The sequence below is a fragment of the Hippopotamus amphibius genome, chromosome 10, assembly GCF_030028045.1.
Source record: "Hippopotamus amphibius kiboko isolate mHipAmp2 chromosome 10, mHipAmp2.hap2, whole genome shotgun sequence".
NCBI lineage: Eukaryota > Metazoa > Chordata > Mammalia > Artiodactyla > Hippopotamidae > Hippopotamus > Hippopotamus amphibius.
The window spans coordinates 50,049,139-50,067,155 of NC_080195.1; the positions used below are offsets into that span (position 1 = coordinate 50,049,139).

The window sequence follows — 18,017 nt, forward strand, 5'->3', positions numbered from 1 at the left end:
ACAGCTCAATATCAAAAAAACAAACCAATCAGAAAAATGGGCAGAAGACATAAATAGACGCTTCTCCAAAGAAGACATAAAGATTCCCCTCCCCGCCCCAGCACACACACACAGTGGAGTATTACTCAGCTTTAAAAAGAATGAAATACTGCCATTTGTAGCAGCTGGATGGACCTATAGAATATCATGGTGGAGTACATCAGACAGAAAGAAACAAATATATGATATCACTTATATGTGAAATCTAAAATATAATACAAAAGAATCTATATACAAAACAGAAATAGACTCAGAGACATAGAAAACAAACTTATGGTTACCAAAGGGGGAAGGGAGGTGGAGGAGGGAGGGTTAAATTAGAAGTATGGGATTCACAAACTACTATACGTAAAATAGATAAGCAAAAAGGATTTACTGTATAACACAAGGAACAACAATTCAATATCTTGTAATAACCTATAATGGAAAATTATCTATCTTTAAATCACTCTTTTGTACACCTGAAACTAATACAATATTGTGAATCACCTATACCTCAATTTAAAGAAAAGATACCAAGCATCAAGCAACAAATGACTGTATCTAGAGATGTGAAACAAATGAAGTGAGCTCTACAATTTGCCTCAGCTTACTGCCTGAGAGAGTTTCCAAGTTGCAACACAGGGAAGAGGAGACAGAGCTGAGTCCAGGGGCACCAAGACAAATGGAGTTCATAGGATGGAATACCAGAAAGGAGAAACCTGCATATACAGCGAGAAAACTGGATGTCTTCAAAATATTTCCTTGAATATTCAGCATGTACTGATCACATATATTTGAGGAAACTATCCAAGGCTGGAAAAAATACCCAAATGGATTAGCAGGAACAGTGCCTGGCATTTATATAGAGCTAAGAATAGTGCCTGTTCCCCTAGCCAGACTGGAATAATTCTTGGGGCTTTAGGTATTCAAGAGTCTTGCCTCAGTAGTGGAGATTAATTACCCATAGACTTAGGACTGCTTTAGATGTACCTAGCAAATCATAAAAGTAAGATCCAAGAAGATCATACTGTTTCCATATTACTTAGCTGCATATGAGAACAATGTGCAAGAAAATTTATAGGAATACAAAAGTATCCAGTACCCAACAAATTGAGAATGTCTGGCATCTGAACAAAGATTACCAGGTGTACAAAGAAGTAGGAGAACATGATCATTAGTCACAAGCACAGTCAAAAACTGTATTATGTTCAAAACATTAAGTAGAGACATAGAAGATAGAAAAATAACTCAAATTGAAATTCTAGAGAGAAAAACAATGATGTCTCAGAACAAAAATACACAGATAGGATCAGTGGTAAATTGGAAATTGCAGAAGAGAAGATTAATGAACTTCAAGGGATAAGAATAGAAACTATCCAAAACGAAAAAGAGGTAAAAGAATACATGCACGTGCGTGTGCACACACACGGAAGAGCAGATATCAGTGAGTGATGGGATGACTTATGAGAAACCTAATACATGGTTAGAGACCCCGAAGGAGAGGAGAGAGGGTGGAAGAGAAAAGAATGTTTAAAGACTTTCCATAATTATTGAAAACTGAACCCACCGATCAAGAAACTCAGTGAATCCCAGCCACAAAAAACATGAAGAAAGCTACACTATAAAACTGCTTGTAACCAATCATAAAGAGAAACTCTTAAGAACATCTGGAGAAAACAGTCGTGTTACATAAGGAAGAACAAAGATAAAGGTGACATCAGAATCTCATTAACAGCGTATAATACAAGCCAGAAGACAGTGGAAAAAATCTTTAAATTACTCAAAGAAAGAAACTCAACTTTAAATTCTGTAGCTGGCAAAAATATTTTTCAAAAACAATGGTGAAACAAAGCTGTGTTCAGGCATACAAAAACTGAAAAAGTTTATCACCACCAGACCTGTACTACAAGCCGTGTTGAGGGGTGTCTTCTAGACAGTAGTAAAATAATGCCCTGAATTACTTTGAAACAAATCCCAGACATCAAATTATTTCACTTATAAATACTTCGGTATGTATCTCTGAAAGATAAAGGCTTACCAGAGTAGTACGGGCATACCTCGTTTTATTGCACTTTGCTTTATAATGCTTCACAGATATTGTGTATGTGTGTGTGTGTGTGTGTGTATGTGTGTGTGTGTGTTTAATTGAAGGTTTGTGGCAACCCTGCATCAAGTCTATCAAGGTCATTTTGCTAATAGTATTTGCTCATTTTGTATCTCGGTTTCACATTTTGGTAGTTCTCACAACATTTCAAACTTTTTCATTATTGTGTTTGTTACGGTGATTTGTAATCAGTGAAGTTATTTTGCTTTGATATTGGAAAAAGATTATGACTTGCTGAAGGCTCAAGTGATGATTAACATTTTTTAGCCATAAAGTATTTTTAAATTAAGGTGTACGTTGTATTCTTTAGGCATCACGCTCTTGGGCACTTCCTATAATATACTACAGTGTAGTGTAAACGTAACTTTTACATGCACTGCGAAACCAAAAAATTCGTATGACTCACTTCATTGTGGTGGACCCCAACCTGCAATATCGCCAAGATTATGCCTGTATTATCATACCTTAAAAAGTTAATGTTTCCTTAATATCAAGCCTCTAGTCAACAGCCATCAGTTTTTCACCTCAAGCTTAGTAACCTTTGATGGCCATTGCCGAGATCCATTACTTTACCAGGAGTTGCAGTGATCATTTTATCATTCCTTCTTCTTTTATTAGCTAGCACGTCACTCTAAAGAGGAGCTTTTCCTCAACAAGTTTTTTGTTTTCCTGAATTACTAATCATATAGGAAAGAGAAATTCTTGATTTTCTCCCTTTGTTTTCAAAATAATGAGTTGGTTCCTTAGTATTCTCCAGGGGGAGCAGTAAAGGGTGAGTGTGTATTAAAACATTATAAGGGGACTTCCCTGGTGGTCCAGTGGTTAACACACTGCAATTCCATTGTAGGCGGCATGGGTTCCATCCCTGGTCGGGGAACTAAGATCCTGCATGCCATGCCCTTGGCAAGGCCGAAGTCAATAAATGAATGAATGGATGAAATCATTAGAAACTCATAGTGTTTAATGTAATAGAAGTATTTAAATTTATTTCAGTATTACTCTTTTTTTTTTTTTTTTTTTAAGCTCTTTATTGGAATATAATTGCTTTACACTCTTATACCAGCTTTTGAGGTACACCAAAGTGAACCGGCTGTATTAATACATATATCCCCATATCCCCTCCCTCCTGCAACTCCCTCCTACCCTTCCTGTCCTGGCCCTCTAAGGCATCACTCGTGGAGTTGATCTCCCTTTGTTATGCAGCAACTTCCCACTAGCTATCTGTTTTACAGTTGGTAGTGTAAATATGTCTATGCTGCTCTCTCATTTCGTCCCAGCTTCCCCTTCGCCCCCTGCCCCCACAACCCTGTGTCTTCCAGTCCATTCTCTGCATCTGCCTCCTTATTCTTGTCCTGTCACTGGGTTCATTGGTACCATTTTTTTTTTTTTTTTTTTTTTTTTTTTTTAGATTCCGTATATATGAGTTAGCATACGGTATTTGTTTTTCTCTTTCTGGCTTACTTCACTCTGTATGACAGTCTCTAGCTCTATCCACCTCATTACATATAGCTCCATTTCATTGCTTTTTATGGCTGAGTAATATTCCATTATATATATATATGCCACATCTTCTTTATCCATTCACCTGTTGATGGGCATTTAGGTTGCTTCCATGTCCTGGCTGTTGTAAATAGTACTGCAATGAACATTATGGTACATGTTTCTTTTTGGATTATGGTTTTCTCTGAGCCCAGTAGTGGGGTTACTGGATCATATGGTAGTTCTACTTTTAATTTTTTAAGGAACCTCCAGACTGTTTTCCGTAGTGGTTGTACCAACTTACATTCCCACCAGCAGTGCAGGAGAGTTCCCTTTTCTCCACACTTTCTCCAACATTTATTATTTCTAGATTTTTTGAGGATGGCCATTCTGACTGGTGTGAGGTGATACCTTATTGTGGCTTTGACTTGCATTTCTCTAAAGATTAGTGATGTTGAGTATCTTTTCGTGTGTTTGTTAGCCATCTGCCTGTCTTCTTTGGAGAAATGTCTATTTAGGTCTTCCACCCATTTGTGGATTGGGTTATTTGCTTTTTTGGTATGAAGCTGCATGAGCTGCTTGTATATTTTGGAGATTAATCCTTTGTCCATTGCTTCCCTGGCAAGTATTTTCTCCCATTTTGAGGGTTGCGTTCTTGTCTTGTTTATGGTTTCTTTCACTGTGCAAAAGCTTTGAAGTTTCATGAGGTCCCATTTGTTTATTCTTGATTTTATTTCCATGATTCTGGGAGGTGGGTCAAAAAGGATCTTGCTTTGATGTGTGTCATAGAGTGTTGTGACTGTGTTTTCCTCTAGGAGTTTTATAGTGTCTGGCCTTACATGTAGGTCTTTAATCCATTTTAAGTTTATTTTTGTGTATGGTGTTAGGAAGTGTTCTAATTTCACTCTTTTACATGTTGCTCTCCTATTTTCCCAGCATCACTTATTGAAGAGGTTGTCTTCTTTCCATTGTATGTTCTTGCCTCCTTTGTCAAAGGTAAGGTGCCCATACGTGCTTGGGTTTACCTATGAGTTCTGTATTCTGTTCTATTGATCTTCCTTTCTTTTTTTGTGCCAGTACCATATTGTCTTGATTACTGTGGCCTTGTAGTATAGTTTGAAGTCAGGAAGCCTAATTCCACCAACTCCATCTTTCCTTCTCAAGATTGCTTTGGCTATTCGGGGTCTTTTGTGTTTCCATACAAATTGTAAGATTTCTTTTTCTAGTTCTGTGAAAAATGCCGTTGGTGATTTGATCGGGATTGCTTTGGATAGTAGTAATTTTCACAATGTTGATTCTTCCAATCCAAGAACATGGTGTGTCTCTCCATCTGTTTGTATTGTCTTTGATTTCTTTCATCAGTGTCTTATAGTTTTCTGCATACAGGTCTTTTGCCGTCTTAGGCAGGTTTATTCCTAGGTATTTTATTCTTTTTGTTGCAGTGATAAATGGGAGAGGTTCCTTAATTTCTTTTTCTGCTTTTTCGTTGTTACTGTATGGGAATGCAAGAGATTTCTGCGCATTAACTTTACTAAATTCATCGATTAGTGCTAGCTGTCTTCTGGTAGCATCTTTAGGGTTTTCTATGTATAATATCACATCATCTGCAAAGAGTGACAATTTTACTACTTCTTTCCCAATTTGGATTCCTTTTATTTCATTTTCTTCCCTGATTGCTGTGGCTAAAACTTCCAAAACGATGTTGAAGAATAATGGTGAGAGTGGGCAGCCTTGTCGTGTTCCTGTTCTTAGAGGGAATGCTTTCAGTTTTTCACCATTGAGAATGGTGTTTGCTTTTGGTTTCTCTTATGTGGCTTTTATTATGTTGAGGTAATTTCCTTCTATGCCCATTTTCTGGAGAGTTTTTATCATAAATGGGTTTTGAATTTTGTCAAAAGCTTTTTCTGCATCTATTGAGATTATCATATGGTTTTTATCCTTCAATTTGTTGATATAATGTATCACATTGATTGATTTGCATATATTGAAGAATCCTTGCATCCCAGGGATAAACCCCACTTGATCATGGTGAATGATCTTTTTAATGTGCTGTTGGATTCTGTTTGCTAGTATTTTGTTGAGGATGTTTGCATCTATATTTATCAGTGATATTGGCCTGTAATGTTCTTTTTTTGTGACATCTTTTTCTGGTGTTGGTATCAGGGTGATGGTGGCCTCATAGAATGAGTTTGGGAGTGTTCTTCCTTCTGCTGTATTTTGGAAGAGTTTGAGAAGGATAGGTGTTAGCTCTTCTCAAAATGTTTGATAGAATTCACCTGTAAATCCATCTGGCCCTGGGCTTTTGGTTGTTGGGAGATTTTTAATCACAGTCTTAATTTCCATACTTGTGATTGGTCTGTTCACATTTTCTCTTTCTTCCCTTTTCTGTCTTGGAAGATTGTATTTTTCTAAGAATGTATCCATTTCTTCCAGGTTATCCAATTTATTGGCATATAGTTGCTTGTAGTAATCTTGCATGATCTTTTGTATTTCTGTTGTGTCCATTGTTACTTCTCCTTTTTCATTTCTAATTCTGTTGATTTGCATCTTCTCCCTTTTTTTCCTGATGAGTCTGGCTAATGGTTTATCAATTTTATCTTCTCAAAGAACCAGCTTTTGGTTTCATTGATCTTTGCTATTGTTTCCTTCCTTTCTTTTTCATTTATTTATGATCTAATCTTTATGATATCTTTCCTTCTGCTCACTTTGGGGTTTCTTTGTTCTTCTTTCTGTAATTGTTTTAGGTGTAAGGTTAGGTTGTTTATTCGATATTTTTCTTGTTTCTTGATGTAGGACTCTATTGCTATAAACTTCCCTCTTAGAATTGCCTTTGCTGCATCCCATAGGTTTTGGGTTGTTGTCTTTACATTGTCATTTGTTTCTAGATATTTTTTGATTTCCTCTTTGATTTCTTTAGTGATTTCTTGGTTGTTTACTAGTGTATTGTTTAGCCTCCATGTGTTTGTATTTTTTACAGTTTTTTTCCTGTAATTGATATCTTGTCTCATGGCATTGTGGTCAAAGAAGATGCATGATATGATTTCAATTTTCTTGAATTTACTGAGGCTTGATTTGTGACCCAAGATGTGATCTATTCTGGAAAATGTTCCGTGTGCACTTGAGAAGAAAGTGTATTCTGGTTTTTTTTGGATGGAATGTCCTGTAAATACCAATTAAGTTGAGAGGGTCTAATGTGTCATTTATAGCTTGTGTGTCCTTATTTATTTTCTGTTTGGATGATCTGTCCATTGATGTAAGTGGGGTGTTCAAGTCTCCTACTATTACTGTGTTACTGTCGATTTCCCAAGGCTGTTAGCATTTGCCTTATGTATTGAGGTGCTCCTGTGTTGGGTGCATAGATATTTACAATTGTTATATCTTCTTCTTGGATTGATCCCTTGATCATTATGTAGTGTCCTTCTTTGTCTTTTGTAATAGTCTTTACTTTAAAGTCTAGTTTGTCTGATATGAGTATTGCTACTCCAGCTTTCTTTTGACTTCCATTTGCATGGAATATCTTTTTCCATCCTCTTACTTTCAGTCTGTATGTGTCCCTTGATCTGAAGTGGGTTTCTTGTAGACAGCATATGTAAGGGTCTTGTTTTTGTATACATTCAGCCAGTCTGTGTCTTTTGGTTAGAGCATTTAATCCATTTATGTTTAAGGTGATTATTGACATGTGTGTTCCAATTACCATTTTCTTAATTGTTTTGAGTTTGTTTTTGCAGGTCTTTTCCTTCTCTTGTTTCCTACTTAGAAAAGTTCCTTTAGCAATTGTTGTTAGGCTGGTTTGGTGGTGCTGAATTCTCTTAACTTTTGCTTGTCTGGAAAGCTTTTGATTTCTCCATCAAATCTGAATGAGATTCTTGCTGGGTAGAGTATTCTTGGCTGTAGGGTTTTCTCTTTTAGGACTTTCAGTATATCCTGTCATTCCCTTCTGGCCTGCAGAGTTTCTGCAGAAAGATCAGCTGTTATCCTTATGGGTTTTCCCTTATATGTTCTTTGTTGCTTTTCTCTTGCTGCTTTTAATATTTTTTCTTTGTGTTTAATTCTCATTAGTTTGATTAATATGTGCCTTGGTGTATTTCTCCTTGGGTTCATTTTATATGGGACTCTGTGCTTCTTGGACTTGATTAACTATTTCCTTTCCCATTTGGGAAAGTTTTCCACTATAAGCTCTTCAAATATTTTCTCAGACCCTTTCTTTTTTTCTTCTTCTGGGATGCCTGTGATTTGAATGTTGGTGCGCTTAATGTTGTCACCAAGGTCTCTGAGACTGTTTTCCATTCTTTTTATTCTTTTTTCTCTTTTCTGCTCTGTGACAGTTATTTCCCCCATTCTATCTTCCAACTCACTTATTCATTCTTCTGCCTCAGTTATTCTGCTGTTTATACCATCTAGAGTATTTTTAATTTCGGTTACTTTGTTGTCAGTTGCTGTTTGTTTGCTCTTTAGTTCTTCTTCGTCCTTATTAACTGTTTCTTGTGTTTTCTCTATTTTGTTATTGAGATTTTGGATCATCTTTACTATCATTTCTCTGAGTGTTCAGGCAGTTTTCCTATTGCCTCTTCATTTATTTGGCCTTGTGGGTTTTTTTCCTGCTCCTTTGCCTGCAAGGTGTTTCTTTGTTTTCTCATTTTGTCTAATTTATAGGATTTGCTATCTCCTTTCCCTATGCTGCCTGGTAGTAATTCCTCTTGTTTCTGCTCTCTGCCCCCTGTGGTGGGGTTTGTCCACTGTCTTGAGTAGGCTTCCTTGTCGGCGGTTCTGGTGTCTGCTTTCTGGTGTGTGGCTTTGTGTCCTTCCTCTCTGATGAGCAGGCCTGTGTCAGGAGGTGTGTTTTAGGGTATCTGTGAGCTTAATATGGCTTTAGGTAGTCTGTATGCTGAAGGGTGGGTTTGTGTTCCTGTCTTATTTGTAGTTTGGTGTGAGGTGTCCAGCACTGGCAGTTGCAGACAGTCAGACGAAGCCGAGTCTTAGACTGTGATACAGGGCTCCGTGAGAGTTCTATGCAGTTAATCGTCCCTGTGTCTGAGGCCTCCCTAGTAGTCTAGCATTCCGGATTCAGTGCTCCCCCCCCAGAGCCTCCTACTTGACTTCTGATGGAGTAGTAAGACTGTCAAAGCCCCAGACTAATGGCAGAATGTTGAGTCGAACAAATACTAAGTCAGGGAAACACATACATGTATAAGACACACAAATACTGTATCCAGTAGAACATAAGGCACTAGAAAGACCTGACAGAAGTACCCCAGTATACCATCAGACAATCAAAGAGAAAACCAACAGAAATTCAAAACCAAGAAGAAAAAAAAAAAGCAAACCCCACACAAACACAAATCCAGGGAGATTTTGAAAGCTAGGATCAAATATAATAAAGAGCAAGAGTACCACCAGACAGAGTGAAGATTCTCAGAGTGAAATCAGACAGTTATACTTAGAACTAAGATAAAGACAAAACCTAATAATAAAAACCAAAGCAGTGTGTCATCTGGAGAATAAAGCAAGGAAACAGAGCTGACTTATAATATTGCTTAGAAGTATATTAAGATAAAATGAACTAAAAAAGGATAGAAGACAGGGTAACAGAAGAGCTGAGTGTGACTGGAAATATGAAAAGAAAAAGAAACAAATAGAAATGTATAAAAGATAGAGATGAGTAGAAGGTAGGAGAGAGACAGCACTACAAAGCTTAGCTAGAATTAGAAATATATAAAAAGGCTAAAAATAAAAATAGAATAAAAAATAGAATAGAAAAAAATATGTTGTAAAATGTGTAGATCCCTTTGGACTAAGATCATAATTAATTAAAAAAAAAAAAACAAAGCTAGAACTGACCCCAGAATGGACCAGATCAATAGAATTAATAATAATATTTCTGTTTCCTTGGGGTCTCAGCTGTAAGTGTCCTTTTACCCGTGTTGGGTTTTTTGTATTACTCTGTGACCAGTAGAGCTTCCTTTATTGTTCATCTATAAGCACTGGTGTGTGGGGAGATAGAGGGTACAATACTTGCTCCTTCCCCTGGGAATGTGTGAGCAGTGGCACCCAGCCTGGGTCATAGTAGCTTGGATGCCTCAGGCCAAGAGAGCAGTTCCAACCGCGACTCCTCCCCCCTGCTACGACTCCGCCAGGGCACCCTGCCTGGATCATGGCGGCTCTGTCAGCTGTGGTGGTGCCTGTTGCAGAGGGAAGCTGGCAGCTCAGGTGTAAACAGAATGTCTGCAGAGCTGGGCCACTCTGCGGACTTTTGGCTCTTAGCTGCAGGCACTCTAGGCCAGCCCTGACGGGGGGCCTTTGTTATCCGAGTGCATTAGCCAGGCCCAGAGGGGTCCTTCCTTTGTCCATCACAGATGCTGAGAAAGAGGCTGCACCTGCGGCTCCCCCCCACCCCCCCCCCCACCCCAGCTGCTTGTGAGTCAGCAATTATGAGCCGCTGCCATGGCCACCCAGCTTTCAGTGGTAGGCACACTCCACTGTGGATTTCTTCCTTCCTGTCCTCTCAGTCCTTCTCCCCACTGCCAACAGTGTTTCTCACCCTGAACCAGTTCTCCAGTTCCCACGTTCCAGCTCCCAGACCCCCTGTTGAGCTGTGAACCGATGTCTTAATCCCAGCACGCTGAGACGTGGTACGTACCCTCCGTGTGTTTCTTACTCTTTCCCGTCTGCCACAGCTCAGCTGCTTCATCCTCTTTGAACAGTCCCAAATGCCTCCCTTCTGACCCAGGGAGATTCACTGTTGGAGAAGGGGTTTCTCTGTCAGATAAGGGACGTTTCCCTGAATTCGGCAATCTCCCCTCTGTTTCAGATCTCTGCGCCCCAGGGTGTGGGACCCATCCCTTTCCTTTCTTCTCCTCCTCTTTTTCCTTTTTTTTCCCCCCCTCTGTCCTACCCAGTTATGTTGGGATCTTTGCAGTCCTTTCTGGTGTCCAAGGTCATTTGCTGGTGTTCAGCTGGTTCTCTGTGGGAATTATTGTGTCTTTTGGTATATTCCTGATGCGTCTGTGGAGAGGGATGCATTCCATGTCCTTCTACTTTGCCGCCATCTTTCTTCTCAAAATATATTTTTTTAATGATAAAAGGTTTTAAAAGATTTCACTACATTTTAATGATTTCTGGTTTTTTTTTTTTTTTTTTTAACCTTATTTTTTGGCTATGCCGTGTGCCTTGTGGAATGTTAGTTCCATGACCAGGTATTAAACCTATGCCCTCAGCAGTGAAAGCACTGAGTCCTGACCTCTGGACTGCTGGGGGATTCCCAGGTGTTTGTCATTCATTTTTTAGATCTTTATTTCATCTGGTATCATTTTCCTTATGTGTGAAGAACATCCTTTAACATTTCCACACATAGTTGGTCTGCGGCTTATGAAGTCTTCCAGATTTGTATATCTGAAAAAAAGAATATGTTACCTCCATTTTTAACAGTTTCTATTTTTTTTCAATTTCTTTTCTTTTAAATTGTACTGTAGTTGACTTACAATATTATATTAGTTTCAGGTATACAACAGAGTGCTCAATGTTTTTATAGATTATACTCCATTTAAAGTTATTATAGCTTGATGGCTGTGTCTCCCTGTACTGTACAATCTATTCTTGTTGCTTATTTTATACATAGTATTGGTAGTTTGTGTCTCTTAATCCATACCCATCTGTCCCTCTCACCTTCCATCTCCCTATTGGTAAACACTAGTTTGTTCTCTGTATCTGTGAGTCTGTTTCTCCTTTGTTATTTACATTTGTTTGTTTTATGTTTTAGATTTCACATATAAGTGATAACATAGAGTATCTGTTGTCTTTTTCTCTCTCACTTATTTCACTAAGCATAATACTTTTTAGGTCCATCCACATTGTTGCAAATGGCAGAATTTCATTCTTTTTTTGTTTTTTTGAGGAACTTCTGTAGTGATTGTACCAGTGGTCTCTTTTGATACTTTGTGTTTGATCCGCACTCTCTGGCTTCCATTGTTTCTAGCAGCATGTTTGCTGTCAGTCTTATCTTTTATTTCCCTGCATGCATGTAAGATGTCATTTTTCCTTTGGCTGCTTTATCTTTTATATTTTTATTTCCAATTTTAAACAGTTTGATATAATGTCCTATCATGTTTTCTTCATATTTCTTCCTGGAGTTCTTTGAGATTTTGGATTTGTGGTTTGTATCTTTCACAGATTTGGAAAAGTTTTGGCCATTAATTTTCCAAATACATTCCCCTACCCAAACCTTGGGGTTCCAGTGCATGTATACTAGTTCACTTGATGTCCCACAGCTGACTTTAGGTTTTGTACATATTTTCTCAGCCTTTTTTCCATCTCTTTTATTTTGCGATGTCCTTAAATTCACTAATCTTTTCTTCTACAGTATCTAATCTGCTCTTAATCACATCCAGTATACTTTTCATTTAAAAAATTATATTTTTTATATCTAGTGTTTGATTTGCCTATTTTTTTTTATGTGTTCCTATCTCTTCTCATGGTTATACTTTCTTCTACTTTTTGAATACATGGAATATATTTATAACAACTATTTTAATTGCTTGTCCAGTTCTGCCATCATTTTCATTTATAGGTGACTTTGGTTGATATGATTGCTTTTTCTTTTCCTTGTGGGTAGTCTTTTCTTACTTCTTTTGCATGCTTAGTAGTTATTGATTGAATGCCGAGCATTGTAAATTTTACCTCCTTTGTTGTTGGAGTTTTTTGTATTCTTTTAATATGTGTAATTCTGAATTTGTCATTGGATGTAGTTAAGTTACCTGAAACCAGTTTGCTTTTATGTTTCATTGGGCTGGACCAGAATGGTCTTTAACCTAGGACTAATTTACCTCACTACTTTTTCTATTTCAGCCAGGAGAAACGTGATTGAATTCTTGACCTGTGTGACCTTCAGAATTGTTCTGCATGCTCTTCAAAGGTGGTTTCTTTTCCATCTTTGGATCTTTTCATCACACACCCGCACTTGTCAGTACTAAGCTAAAGACTTAAGGGGAACCTTCTGCAATTTTTGGAGTCCTTTCTGTGTTGATCTCATCTTCAATACTCTGCCTTGTAGATTCTAGGTGTCTTGGCCTCCTCAGTTCTGAATGCTGTCTCCTCAATTGAGGAGGCCTCTAGACCCTGTTTAGGTTCACCCTACCTGTGCTGCAGCCTAGAAATTGCATCCAGGCAGTCTGAGGCAGTTATAGGACTGACCTTATTTGCTTTCTTCTGAAGGGCTCACTGTCTCTGTTGCCTGTTGTCTGATGTCTGAAACCTATTATTTTAGGGATTTCATCTGCTTTTTTTAGTCATATAGAGCGAGACGAAAAGTTACCATTACTCTATCATGGGTTGACGAATAAGTATACTGCCTAGGATGTAGTGGAAGGCATCTCAGTGGGCTGCCTTGAGTGAGAACTATTCTCCTTTGCTTGCACAAATTAATGGGCGCTTTAAAAGTAGTGTTCAAGCAGTAGTCATTTGTCATCATTGGTTGCTATGCAGGTTGGGAAGGTCAGGAAGCCTTGATTCACTTACCTTTAGGGTTAGGAGGGAGGTATTAAGTCATCCTAACATCATTTTTATCCTATTTCCCCTGATGTATTGGTAAGACTATCCTATCACCTACTTCAAGAGTGAAGAGGGAAATGACCAAGCATGCCCCAGCTCCTTTTTCAACTTTATGTGTTTTTTTTATATGTCATGTAGTGTCAGGCCTCTCTTAGTAAGTTTTACCTCATCAGGGGCTAGTGATAGTATATTGTGATACTTACTTGCATTAGATTATAAGGCTGGAAAATTATGAGATAGTTCCTCATCAGGAAAGGTTGAAGGTGGCACACACATTAGAATTTTAAAAATGATTTTCAAAAAGCTCCATCCTTTATTGCCTTTTAAAAGTGTGGTGCCCAGTGTTTGGATGTTGAACTACCTTGTGTTAGAATTATTTTAATAACAATTTTTTATTTTTCAGTTATTCAAGCGAAGAAATGTTGCTACAGCAGAAGAAGAAACAGAAGAAGAAGTTATGTCTGATGGAGGCTTCCATGAGGCTCAGATTAATAACATGGAGATGGCACCAGTAAGTAGGATAATGAAAGAAACTCTTTTTAGTTTTTTTCTGATGAATATATGAGGTTAGATTTTTTTTGGAGGTTAAAAAAAAAAGGTTAGGGGAGTTCCCTGGTAGCTTAGTGATTAGGATACTGGGCTTTCACTGCTGTGGCCCGTGTTCAGTCCCTGACAGGGGAACTGAGAATCCTGCAAGTCGTGTGATGTGGCCAAAGGAAAAAAGGTTAGATGGCTACAAAAATACTTGGCATTTCATTTTTAAAAGGAAACTATGTCTGTAAACTCATGTTCATTAAATGTTTATTATATTTTGAAAAACATGCAGTTAAATAGAATTAACAATTATAAAGATCAGTTCAGCTATTAAAACTTAAAAAGGTAACTATAAAATTATTCCTTGAAAGTTGATACCAAGGGATACTTTAAAGGAAATCCCAGTTTGTTACTCATTCCGAGTACAAAATTGGACATACTCATATGATTTTAAAAATTGATTCCATGTCACTATTGGAATTTCTATTCTAAACCATTTTGTAACTTTCTTGAGGTTTCATAAACAGATAAAAATTATGCTTTATTTATATAGCTCACACCTGTTTAGATTTCCAGTTTATTTTGATCAACTGTATTTTAATAGATCATATGGTTTTCAAAAAAAGAAGAATCTTTTTCTTCTACGTTAGTCACCAGTTTCTTTCCCCAGTGGCAACCACTGTTTAATTAGATTATTATTCCTTTCAATAAACATCCCCCTCTTTTTTTGGACAAATAGTAGCATATTATGCATAGTATTTTATAGATTTTTTTTTCTCTTTTTTTACTTCATAGATATCCAGTTTTTATGGACCAGCTTTCTTTTGGAATTAGAGCAGTTTAAATTGCTTTGGAATCTATGTAGATGTTGCCAACACTGTTATTTTTGTGGTGAATTCTTCTAGGCTCTTCAGGAAGCTGTTTTTTTTTTTTTTTTAAGTGGATGCTAATGATATGAAGTGTTTTGTGGACTGTATTAGTCAATTAGTCAGGGCATCCATACCCAACTCCTTAAACCATACTGAGTCTCAGATAAAGACAATGACAGGGTCATACCTCCTTGTAACAGGATATAGCTATCCTGCATGCAACTAAAAATGCACTAACCTTTTCCCCAGAAGGGGAAACGTCCTTGGATGATGTTTACTTCTCTCTTTGATATCCTGTAACTTAAATACTATGATATATAGTTAACAATATTTAAATACTGTGAATGTAAAGTGAATACCTCTTATGTTATATGATAAGGGGATAAGAGAGGGAAGAAAAGAAAGATATATGTGGAAACATATTCATAACAAAATCATATAGGTACCTTTATTGGTTCAGGAATCAGACTTGTAAGTTTAAAAGTAGTTACTTTTCTGACTCTTAAGAGCAGAATGCTTCATTCTCCCCATGGCTTATTCTTAAGTGTTGGATATTGCTTACCAACCTTCTAGCATTTACAACTCAGTGCAGCTTTCTTCAGATTTATGTTGTTGACTGTTACCCTTCATGAAATGATAAGAATTTTATTTCATTGTGACAAATGATCCAGAGAAGAAAGTTCAACTACTGATGCTGGGGATGGGTTATAGTGGGAAATGGGAAAGCTCTAGTAAAGCAGGAAATTAGTGGGAAACTGCAACGATTTAATAAAGCAAGAAAATAGAAATTTTAAATGAATTTAAGTCAGTTGTTGAATTTGGCAGTGGCTAGAATCAGTGATTTATACAAGCCTACTCTATACTCATTCAGTAAATATTTGTTGAGCATCTACAGTATGCCAGCCATCAGGGATAGAGTGGTAAGATAGGGTGTTTGGCTTTCATGGAGGTTACAGTATACTGGGGGAACCTAAGCAATAAACAGATAACTAAGAAGAATAACTGATAGTGAAAAGGGTTGCACACAGGATTAAAATAGAGTGATGTGATAGGGATAGAGTAGCTGCTTTAGATTTGAAGGTCATGGAAAAGCCTTCTTTTAGAATTTAACATTTAATCTGAATGACAAGGAACAGCCAGCCATGTGATGAGCAGGAGAGGAAGAATAATAAACACCTGTCTTAGTGTTTATTTACTACTAGGATTACTTTCTCATGGTTGTGAGCTTTTTAATGATAGACAAAGATTTTTGGCTTCATTGCATTATTAATCATCTCATACATTTATACATGAAAGATTATCCTACCTTTGTGTAACTCTTGTAGATAAATATAATTAACTCAGTAACTTGGCCACAATTTGTACTATCTTTGTTTTCCTTTGAATTTAAGTTAAAATTTTATTATATTTGCTATTTGTTTGTGATTCCAGGGTGGTGTTATTACTTCAGACATGATTGAAATGATATTTTCCAATAGTCCAGAGCAACAGCTTTCAGCAACACAGAAATTCAGAAAATTGCTTTCAAAAGGTGAGTTCTGAATATATTTTTTCATTTATTTACAAAGTATTACTTTCCCATAATCTGTTTTTCACACTACAGGTAACTTTGGAGTATGTCTATCAACAAAATAAAAGGACACATACAGACATATTTTTGATATGAGCCATGGCTAAATTATTGAATTTCCTTTTTTATTTGTGCGATCTTACCAGGACCAGAAGACAGCATTATTTTCATTTCTGAGGTATCTTATAAAAGATCTTAAAATGACAAGAACAGTAGCAATAGTTCATGTTAATTCAAATTGAGAAACTCCACTCTTTTTTAAGAAAAACGTTTTTAAAATATCACTTTAAAGAGTAGCAATTGTTGATTTTAATGTTAGCAGTTTATCGCTGAAATTTAAGTAGGGATTTATTGGTGGACAGGGTAACTACCTTTTTTTTTTTTTTGTATAATTAGGGTAGAATGGAATGTGATACTTCTTGTCATCTGGGCAAGTAAGAACTCTGGAACTCTGAGCCATATTAAAATGTTGATAGTAAATCAACATTAAAACAGTTGACACCACCCCCCCCACCCCCCCAATAGTAAGTTATGGTTGTTTGGAGTCATTTAGTGATAAATTAACATATCCCTTGAGGTTAACTGGAAGGAAAACCTACCACCATAGCAAAAAAGTAATTGGTTTATTTTTTGCATTATGGCCTGTTAAAAATATCTGAAGGCCGTTATCATGTTACCTTCCCCACCCTTCTAAAAATGTCTTATCTCTTTTCAGCATGCTGAGATGGGTTTTTCAGAAAATGTGGTTTTCTAAGGCCTTTCACCACTCTGCTACTTTCCTGCATGTTTGCTAGTTTGCCAGCCATTCCTCTTGAAATGTGGTAATTAGAATACAGTACTCCAGATGCATTCTTATTACTCTAAGGTGTGGTGGGAGATTGTCTTCCTTGTCCTGAAACTATACATTCCAGTAATATACTCCAGGCTAACATCTTTTATTTTGGTAGTCATGGCATAGTGATGTTTCATTGTATTTTCAGCAGTCTATACTCCCTAGTACTTTTCTTTATTAACTGTTTTTAGGTTTTGTCTGTTAAGTCACGTGGATTTTTTTAAATGCTTTAAAAAAAGTTAAAAGCTGAATTTTACTTTATCTCTGTTGTTTTATTGCCAGCTTTGGCTTATTGTTCTTTCTGTATGGTGTTTTTATAATCTAGCACGTTAACTACTTCATTTTTATTGTAATCATCAAATTTATTTGTTGTGTTTATATGAATGGTTGATAAAAATGTTGAACCTGGCAAAGAGCATGTCATTAGAGCTTGCTACAAATTAACACTGAACCATTGGTCATCTCTTTCCAGTAAGGCCATTGACTTGGCTAAGAGTCCCTAGTAGTACTGTAATCCAGCTACCATTTTTCTTGTGTGGCTACATGAATGTCATTAAAAACTTTGTCAAATTTCTTGCTGAAATTACAGCGCTAATTGTTTAGGACATTTCTTATCTATTTGCCTAACACGTTTCTATTGAATGACTTTACTTATAAGATACTCTGTTGTCATAAATGAAAATGAGATGAATTTGGCAAGTCATTCTTAGTGAATTTTTACTGGCTCCTACCTTTCAATACAGCTGTAAAATTAGATCCTGCAAGCACAGAATCTCCTAGTCCAGTTTCTTAAGACAATTTATGTTAAAAAATAGAATTAAAACCCATACACAGAAAAAGGGCTAGAAGGAAGTATACCAAAAGAATAACGGTAGTTGTCCTTTGACGTTTTTTCCCCCTACTTTCTCAGTTTTCTGAAACAGTGGAGGCAGTAATTTTAATTTTTAAGAATTCTGCCCATTATTTCCATGTAAGGCTTCCCTTATTGTGAAACCTTTTAAGCTACCCTAGTGTCAAAGTGACCGAACTCAAATTTTACATTGTTTTTTTTTTTTTCTTTTTTTA

At 36.8% G+C, this 18,017-nt stretch overlaps 1 protein-coding gene across 2 annotated transcripts in view; it reads left to right on the forward strand.

The window, feature by feature from the left end:
• The window catches only part of KPNA1 (karyopherin subunit alpha 1), a 72,587-nt gene that overhangs the window by 29,843 nt on the left and 24,727 nt on the right, over nucleotides 1–18,017 (forward strand). For both annotated transcript variants that reach the window (XM_057696779.1, XM_057696781.1), the window contains 2 exons: nucleotides 13,551–13,658; nucleotides 15,982–16,081. In XM_057696779.1, the coding sequence (XP_057552762.1) occupies nucleotides 13,551–13,658; nucleotides 15,982–16,081 (208 nt within the window). The remainder of the gene's footprint in view (nucleotides 1–13,550; nucleotides 13,659–15,981; nucleotides 16,082–18,017) is intronic.